Source organism: Rhinolophus ferrumequinum, chromosome 7, assembly GCF_004115265.2.
Source record: "Rhinolophus ferrumequinum isolate MPI-CBG mRhiFer1 chromosome 7, mRhiFer1_v1.p, whole genome shotgun sequence".
Taxonomy (NCBI): domain Eukaryota; kingdom Metazoa; phylum Chordata; class Mammalia; order Chiroptera; family Rhinolophidae; genus Rhinolophus; species Rhinolophus ferrumequinum.
Window position 1 is genome coordinate 93,391,355 of NC_046290.1, and position 9,335 is coordinate 93,400,689.

The 9,335-nt window shown below is 48.1% G+C and overlaps 1 protein-coding gene across 1 annotated transcript; it reads right to left on the bottom strand.

Annotated features, from left to right (window-relative positions):
* Positions 1 to 1,238: 1,238 nt before the first annotated feature.
* On the bottom strand, positions 1,239 to 2,554 carry CLDN3 (claudin 3). Its single transcript, XM_033109752.1, has one exon. The coding sequence runs from the start codon at positions 2,266 to 2,268 to the stop codon at positions 1,606 to 1,608; it is 663 nt and encodes a 220-aa protein (XP_032965643.1). The 5' UTR covers positions 2,269 to 2,554; the 3' UTR covers positions 1,239 to 1,605.
* Positions 2,555 to 9,335: the final 6,781 nt, after the last annotated feature.

The window sequence follows — 9,335 nt, forward strand, 5'->3', positions numbered from 1 at the left end:
CAGATCTTTACATATGACTGGCCATTTCGTGGGCATCTCTGCCTAGTGGTTTTACAGGATTTCCAAATTCTGTACACTCAAAACTGAAACCATCCTCTTCCCCCGACAACCTGGTCTCCTATTTTGGTAAATGGCACCACCATCCAATCACTGACCTAGGACGGAAAATTATGGTTCTACTTCTTCCCTCTCCCTCACCCCACGTATCCATATCCAAATGATTCTCAAGTCCTGCTCATCTTGCTTCTGTAACAGCCCCTGCCAGGCTCTGCCCCCCGGCCCCGCTGTCCCTGCCTTATTTCTGCACTGCATCATCTCACATCAGGATGGCTATATAACCTCTTAGATAGGCTCCCACCTTCATTGGCCTCTTTGAAAACCAGCTCTGCAGGGGCAGCTGGAGAGGTTATTTTAGAGCATAACTAACCAGGTGCGTCCCTTCCATGATTCCCGTAACACCAGAGAAAGGTCCAAAGTCTGTCATTCCGCCCATGAAACTCTCCATGCGTTGGTTTCCTCTGGGCCTGGACCTCTTCATCACTTCCTCTCTCACCTCACTATCCATCCAGCCATGCGGAATCTCTATTTCTTGGCCCCGGACACAGGCCCCCTTTCCTACTGCCTGAACCTCCTTCATTTTCTCTAAGATGCCAGTGTTTCCCCACCTTGTTTACCTCCAGCATTAGAGTGTCACCAGAGGGTTCTGAGTTCCTCCTCTTTCCCTCCTTCCTGGGTCCCAGGAAGAAAATGAGGGCCCTCACTCATCTTTCCTTCAGGTGAGAAGATTCTGCCCAGCTTTACTTTTAGTAAAAAACAATAGGCCTTTTTGTTCTGCTTTCGAAATATGAAATCATAGCATTGAATATGCTCTTTCATGCGGCACAGGGGAGATTAGGATGTGCAGCCATGCTGTAGAAAACTGATGCTCCAAGCACAAACCCAAATGGCACAGCCTGGAGAAGAGGGTCCCTGACCCCCTCCCCCACCCCCATGCCTCTCTCTGGAACAACATGCTGGGAGTGCCCAGGCCTGTCTCTCTAGATTGGTCCTTAATCCTCTGAATCCCTAGTGAGTAAGCCAAATGCCCACCTAGAGAGCACCCAGCTCAGTTTACAATCCCACTTTCTTGGTTACCGAACCTCTGTCCCTCTAAGCTTCATCCCCAGCAGAATCCAGCCAAGGCCAAGCCTTGCAGGGAGGTGGCTTGTCGGCGGTGCCCAGGACAAGGAGGCGCCGGCAACTGCAAAACGAAAGGCTTTTATTAAAGAACATCAAGCGGCCCTTTTCAAGACGGCCCGTCTCTGCCCAACGCGGGCTTTGGGGCCGCGGCCCAAGTGGGAGGGCAAGTAGGGGGGCCACTCTACCCCGTGCTCCAGAGGCGGAGGTTTCATTGTCTATGCGGGCTGGTCCCCGGCCTCCGCTGTCCTGCTCCCTGTCCCCGAAGGGGTGGCAGCTGGGGAAAAGGGACGCTGGGCTGGCCCCTCCCAGTCCAGCGAGAGGGGCTGCCTGACATCTGGGGTGGGCTGCTCTCCCACGCAAGGCGGCTTGCTGGACTGATGGGCGCTGCAGCACGTGGGGGTGGTGGGGTCTACGCGCTGTTGCCCCTCAGACGTAATCCTTGCGGTCGTAGGCTGTGCTGGTGCCAGTGCCCGGCCCCGTGGAGCGCGGCGCCGAGTAGAGGATCTTGGCGGGCGCATACTTCTTCTCGCGCGGCGGGCACGAGCAGCAGAGCAGCGCGCCCCCCAGCAGCTGCATCGCTGCGGCCGCCCAGCCCACGTACAGGCCGGCGCCTATCTCGCGCTTCTGAGCATCCGGCACGAGGGGGTTGTAGAAGTCCCGGACGATGGTGTTGGCCGACCAGGACACCGGTATGAGGGTGAGCAGGGCGGCCAGCAGGAAAAGCACGCCCGCCACGATGGTGATCTTGGCCTTGGCAGTGTCGTCCTGCACGCAGTTGGTGCACTGAGCGCCCACGAGCGCCACGAGGAGCCCAAATGCAGCCAGCAGGATGGCGACAACGATGAGGGCACGGGCCGCCTGCAGGTCCTGCGGCAACGCCAGCAGCGAGTCGTACACCTTGCACTGCATCTGGCCGGTGCTCTGCACCACGCAATTCATCCACAGGCCCTCCCAGGTGATCTGTGCCGTGATGATGCTGCTGCCGATGAAGGCTGTCACGCGCCACATGGGCAGCGCGCAGCACACGATGGTGCCCAGCCAGCCCAGCACGGCCAGCGAGGTGCCCGTGATCTCCAGGCCCATGGACATGGCTGCCGCGCCAAAGCCGGCTCTGCTGGGAGGCACCGGGTGCGGGGACGACGAGGGGCTGCGGACGCTGGGCCTGGGCTGGAGCTGCGGCGCGCCGACTCACGGACGCCGGGACGCACGGACAGACAGACCGCGCGCTCGCGAACGGCTCTGCTCTGCCCGCTCGCGCAGCGGCTGCGTCCTCTGCACCTGCCTGTGGCTTTGTGAACAGGCGGCGGCGACTGAGCTGGCCCTGCGTGGGGGCCGGTTGGTCTTAGATCCGTGCCCAGCTCTCCAGCGGGGGCGGGAGGGGCGGGAGGGGCGGAGCTGCGTTCTCCCGGGCCTGGGGCAGTGACGTGGCCCCTCTTCCCACCTTTACGGAGCGCCCTAGAAGAAAGGACTCCGCCCTGGGTGGCGCGCAGCGCAGGGGTGTGTGGGGGTGGGTGTCGAGAGGGGGCGGGGCCTGGGCGGGGGCCTGAGCCCCAGCCCCCCGCTCCTTGTCCCTCACTGCTCTGAAACTAATTCCTGGAGGCCGTTCCAGGATGGTATGCAAATCACAATCTACTTGACGATCCCTCGAGCCCCGGCATTTTCGGCGCCTTTGGCACCGGCGGCGTGGGCAAGGGGTCGCTGCCAACTGCCTCGGATCTGATCGGACTGGAAGGACCAGGGTGGGCGTGGCCGCGGCTGTTTTCCGGACTGGGCCGCTGCCCTAGGAGCTGTGCACCTGCTCCTGGGTCCCTCCGGCCTCTGAGGCAGCACTCGCCGTGCCGGCTCCCAGCCTGATTCAGGACCATGCGGTTGCCAGCCCTGGAGGTCTGGGCTCAGCAGCCAGGGACCGTCCGCAAAGGCATCCAGAAGATGCCCCTGAGCTACTGCTGAACTCAAATTCTCCTCCAGCCTTCCTGCAGCTTCCTCAGCTCGTATCCCTCGCAGTGACTCTGGGTCCTGGCTGAGCTGCTCTCCCCTCACAGAAGCACCCCCCACTCCCTTACTGAGTCCTCTCCTCTCACAGAGCCCTCCCTGTCTTTCCTCCCTCTGGGCCTCAGTCAGTGCCGAGATATACCTTAATGAAGAGGTGGTGAAAGAGATTTGACCTGAGCAAAAGTAGGAAGTCGGAGACATTACCTGCAACGTCCTTGCTCCCGCACCTAGGCTACTCCTCGCCTTGCTTAGAGTCCTTCAGAGCTGGCCTTGGACGTTCTGCCTTGCCTGCCCTCGCCCCTCCCCCATGTCTCTCTTCCTCACACTCTAGCACTTGTATCCCCTGGTTATTCCTCCAGCATGCCACATGCTCTCACTTCAGGGCGTCTATGTCTGTGACAGCGAGACAGTTGCAGATAACCACATGGCTCACTCCGTCCATCTTTCAGGTATTTGCTCCCAGCAAGGCCTTCCCTGACCAGACTATTTAAAATTACAACTACTCACCCTACAGTGCCCTGTCCTCTTTTCCTACTTTATCTTCTCAGCATTTAACACCACCTGTTATACTCTATATTTGTCTTGTTTTTTATTGTCTCTCTCTGCTCCAGTGTGTCAGCTCCATTGGGACAGCCAGAATGTCCCCAAACTAGCAAGGATTTTTGCTGGGTTTATTCACTGCAGTACCTTCAGTTCCTAGAACAGTGTTGAGTACTCAAGAGAAAGTTGGTTTCATGACAGGAATGAAGGAAAGGCGTCACTTTCTTGTGTTCTTGCAACCTTGCCGGCCTGGGCCCCTCTACAGGCATAAATGACTGATAATGGGACACAAGTGTGTTACCTGAATCAGAAGGCTTTGTAATCTAGTAGAAACCAGGGGCACTTCCAAGCTAGATAAGATACTTCATTGAGCTGGACCTAGAGGTTTTTCTGGTTTTCTCCACATCTCTCAAATCACAGGCCTGTAGCCTGTGTTCTTTTCTATAAGTGCCCAAGCTTTGGGGTGAAAGAAGAGTAAGGAAATGCCTTTCCTTCATTCATGTTATGAAACCAATTTTCTCTTGAGTACTTAACACCAGAGGCCCACGGAAACCAGGGTCCTACTTCTTGCAGGGGCAAAGGTCTTGGGTGGGGCCTGTTGGGGCTAGGCTGGGCAGGGCTGGGAGTGCCGAGCCTGAGGGCCCAGCTGCTGCTGGGTGGGGGCTGCCCTGGAGGAAGTTTGTGGAGCCTAGGTCCATTTCAGTGGATGGCTGGCTGCTAGTTTCCTGGTTAGTGGGGGTGGCTTTCAGTCCGAAGGGGGGCAGAACCCCCAGGCACTGTGACCAGGCTTGGTTGGGGGCTGAGGTTTGGTCTTTTTGGCCAGAGATTTTGTGTGAACATGTCTTCATTTCTATGGGATAAATGCCTAGGAATGCAATTTCTGGATTGTATGGTTGTTGCACATTTAGTTTTTTAAGAAATTTTCAAACCGTTTTCGAGAGTTGCTGTACTATTTTACATACCCATCAGCAATGTGTGAGTGAGCAATCCAGCTTCTCTGCATCCTCACCAGCATATTGTCACTATATTTTACTTTAGTCATTCTGATAGGTGTGTAGTGGTATCTTATTGTGGTTTTCATTTGCAGTTCTTTAGTGACTCATGATGTTAAACATCTTTGTGCTAATTTGTCATCTGTATATCTTCATTGAATTGTCTCTTCATGTCTTTTGTTTATGTTCTAAATGGATTGCTTGCTTCCCCCACCCCCTTCTTCTGCCTCTCCCTACCCCACACTCTGGTTCAAGCCATTGTTTCTCAGTCTAGTTGTGTAGGACACAGCTCCCTGGCCCATGCTGGTGTTATGAGCCTTCCGCTCCCCCCCCACCCCCCCGGCCCCCTCAAGGTAGTAGGCCGCCAGTCTTTGGTGGGCCGTTCTCAGCAGCTCACGGCAGCTCTCTCCAGCTGCTGGCTGCTCACGATGGCTGCCGGCCACTCACGGCAGTTCACGGTAGCCTGCCATAGCATTTACCCCAACCTCTGGCTGCTCAGGGCAGCCCAGCTCCAGGGAGAGCTGTTGTTCACAATTTTAGCTGTAGAGGGCGCAGCTCACTGGCCCATGTGGGAATCGAACCTGCGCTCTCCATGGCATTAGGATCATGGCCTCCAACCACCTGAGCCAATGGGCCAGCCCCGCTTGCTTTTTTTTAAATGTTGAGATTTGAGTTTTTTATATATTGTGTTTGTTGAATGTGTTGAATGTGTGGCTGGAAAATATTCTCCCACTCTATAGCTTGTCTTTTTGTCCTCTTAACAGTCTTCCACAGAGTGAAAACTATTTTTATGTTTTATTTTATACGTTTATTTTGTATCCTGTGACTTTGCTGAACTCAGTTATTTTGGGAGTTATTTTGTAGATTTCTTAGGATTTTCAACATAGACAATCATGTCATCTGCAAATAAGGATAGATTTATTCCTTCCTTCTTTCGTATCTGTATACCTTCTCTGTCTCTGTCTGTCTGTCTCTCTCTCTCTCTTGCATTATTGCGCTGTCTAGAACTTCTAACACTAGTTGAATAAGAGTGGTAAGAGCAGCCATGCCTGGAATAAACCCCACTTGATCATGGTGTATAATCCTTTTTATATATTGCTGAATTCTATGTGATAATATTTTGTTAAGGGTTTCTAAGTTTACATTTATGAGAGATATTGGTCTGAAGTTTTCTATTTTTGTACTATATTTGTCTAGTTTGGGTATTAGGGTGATACTAAATCAAATAAGTTGGGAAATGTTCCCTCCTCTTCTATTTTCTGGAAGAGATTATGTAGAAATGATATTAATTCTTATTTAAAATTTTGTAGATGTGATGTTTAATTTTATGTGTCAACTTGACTGGGCTCTAAGGGATGCCCAGATAGCTAGCTGGTAAGACATTATTTCTGGGAGGTCTGTGAGTGTGATTCTGGAAGATATTAGTACTTGAATTGGTAGACTGAGTAAAAAGATTACTCACCAGTGTGGGTGGGCATCATCCAATCCATTGGGAAACATCCAATCCAGTGGAACAAAAAGACAAAGGAAGGGTGAATTCCCTCTCTTTCTTCTTGAGCTGGCATCTATCTACCTTTTCCTCCCTGGGACATTCATACTCCTGGTTCTTAAGCCTTCAGAATTGAACTGAATTAAACCACCAGCTTTCTTGGCTATCCAGCTTGCAGATGGCAGATTGTGAGACATCTCTGCCTCCACAAATGCGTGAGCCAATTCCTGTAACAAATTGCTTCATATATATCTATATACCAAGGGTGCCAAAAAATATATATATACATTTTAAGAAAGGAAAAAATTGTATTAATATATACTAATAACAAAAGATGAACACAATTCACGTTTGACTTCTGTAATTACAAGAGGTGCTTAAAGTGGTTACCATCAGCGTCCAGATACTTCTGATTATGACAAACTACTGCTTGAACAACGTTGACCAAAGTGTTAACATCTCTTAAAATGTATATACCTTTTTTTGGCACCCCCGATATATGATATTTAGATATATATGCAGTGTGATCACAAAATATGGTGAATGTTTAAATAAAAAAATTTGCCATTAACCCTCTCAAAATGCTCCTGCCCCCCGCCCCCCTATACCCTTCACCCCTGCTTCGAACACACTTATCCCATCGTTCTTGACACTCTCTGAAGCAGTTATGGATGTTCTCTTTCATGAGTGTCTTTAGTTGTGCTGTCGTGGCTCCCTTGATGTCCTGAATCGATTCAAAATGCTTACCTTTCATAGTCATTTTGATTTTGGGGAAGAGCTAGAAGTTGTATGGTGACAGATCTGGTGAATGAGATGGATGAGGACACACAGTAATGTTTTTATTTGACAGAAATTGCCATACTAGAAGCGATGTGTGACATGGAGCCTTTCCACTGTGATCACAAAATATGTTGAATGCTGCTGCTGACTGCCATCCAACAGAAAGGCAGAGATCTTCAATATGGGAAGTGGTGTATCGAACCCTAATAACAGTGTGTGACAAATTTCAACTTGTTTGGTGCAGTCAGTCGGGTATAAGCTATGGTTGAGAGAAAGTGTGTTTTTAAGTGTGCTGTAACTCATCCTCCATCATGACAATGCTCCATGTCACATATCGCTTCTCGTATATGAAATTTCTGTCCAATAAAAACACATGTGTGTCCTCATCCACCTTATTCACTGGATCTGGCACCATGTGACTTCTGGTTCTTCTCCAAAGTCAAAATGATTCAGGACATTGAGGCAGCAACAACAGCACAACTAAAAACTCTCACAAAAGAGGACTTCCAGAACTGCTTTAGAAAGTGGCAAGAATGATGGGATAAGTGTGTTCGAAGTGAGGGGGAGTATTTTGAGGGGGATTAATGGCAATGTGTCTTTTACTGCAATAATTTTTTTTATTTAAACTTTCACCATATTGTTTGATCACACCTCATAGATATACTTGTATATCCTATTAGTTCTGTTTCTCTGGAGAACCCTGTTTTTGAGTGTATAACTTTGCATAGCAATTTTAGTGATTGTTCTGGACATTACATTTTATATATAGAACTTACCACAGTCTATTGGTGTCATAATTTCAAGAGTTCAAGTGAAGTATAGAAACTTTACCTCCCTTTATGTTTCTTTACTCTCTCCCATTTATAATCTAATTGTCTTAAATATTTCCTCTCTATGTATTTAGAAACACATCAGTGTAATAATTTGTGCTTCAACTGTCAAGCATAATTTAGAAAACTCAAGAGGAGAAGGAAAACCTATTGCATAAATCTGTTTATATTTTTATAAATATATATAACTTCTACATTTTTAATTGCTTGAGTTTGGCTACTATTTAAGTATAAAAGCAATGCCTGTTTATATAGGAAAATCAAAATGGAAAAGAACATTAGAAAAATTATAATCCTATCCACTTAAAGGTACCATTACTGACATCTGTTTGTATAAGTCCCAAGACACTTTTCTAGTCATTTATTTTCGAAAGTGGGATCTACTAGAATGTAAACTTGGTGATCCTAGGGACCTTGTCTGTCTGCACCACCACTGTGTTTTCAGTACTAGAACACTGTGATGCCCACCAGAGAGCAAGCACTAAGTTCTTGTTAAATGAATACTGTCCTATTGTACTACTGTGTTTTTGTTTTGTTTTGTTTTGTTTTGAGGGGTTGTTTTTTGTTTTTTAAAGGAGGGCACAGCTCACAGTGGCCCATATGGGGATTGAACCAGTAATCTTGGTGTTATCAGCACCATGCTCTAACCAACTGAGCTAACTGGTCACCCCTGTACTACGGTTTTATAACATACTGTAATTAAATTTTTTTTAAATTTTTAAAAAAGTTTTACTTTTTTATTGTGGTAAAATACACATAAAATTTACCATCTTAACCATTAAATGTACCATTCAGTTGTACTAAATACATTCATATTGTGCAACCATCACCACCATCCATCTCCAAAATGCTTTTCATTTTGCAAATCTGAAACTCTACGAGATATGACAATTAAGTTCGCGAACTCATCCTAGAAAAAGTGCTATATAACTTCATTGCTGAATATCACTACAGTCACCTTTGAAGTACTCCCCTTGGGAAGCTATGCTCCAGTGCCAGCACCTAGTCCACCCTTCAAAGCAATTTTGGAACTCTTTTTCTGGAATGGCCACCAGAGCTGTCGTTGTATTACCCTTGATGTCCTGAATGTCATCCAAATGTCTTCCTTTCAATATTTCCTTTATCTTCAGGTAAAGAAAGAAGTCATTGGGGGCCAGATCAGGTGAGTAGAGAGGGTGTTCCAATACAATTATGTGTTTACTGGCTAAAAACTCCCTCACAGACAGTGCCGTGTGAGCTGGTGCATTGTTGTGATGCAAGAGCCATGAATTACTGGCGGAAAGTTCAGGTTGTTTTTGTCTAAGTTTTTCACGCAGCCCTTTCAGCACTTCCAAATAGTAAACTTGGTTAACTGTTTGTCCAGTTGGTACAAATTCATAGTGAAAAATCCCTCTGATATCAAAAAAAGGTTAGCAACATCATTTTGACTCTTGATTTGTACTGAAGGAACATTTTTGGTCATGGAGAATTGGCTGACTTCCACTGTGCACTTTGACGCTTTGTTTCAGGGTCGTGTTGGTACAGCCATGTCTC

Excerpts from the sequence above, each read along its gene's own strand:
- CLDN3 (XM_033109752.1), bottom strand. The coding sequence starts at position 2,268 with ATGTCCATGGGCCTGGAGATCACGGGCACCTCGCTGGCCGTGCTGGGC.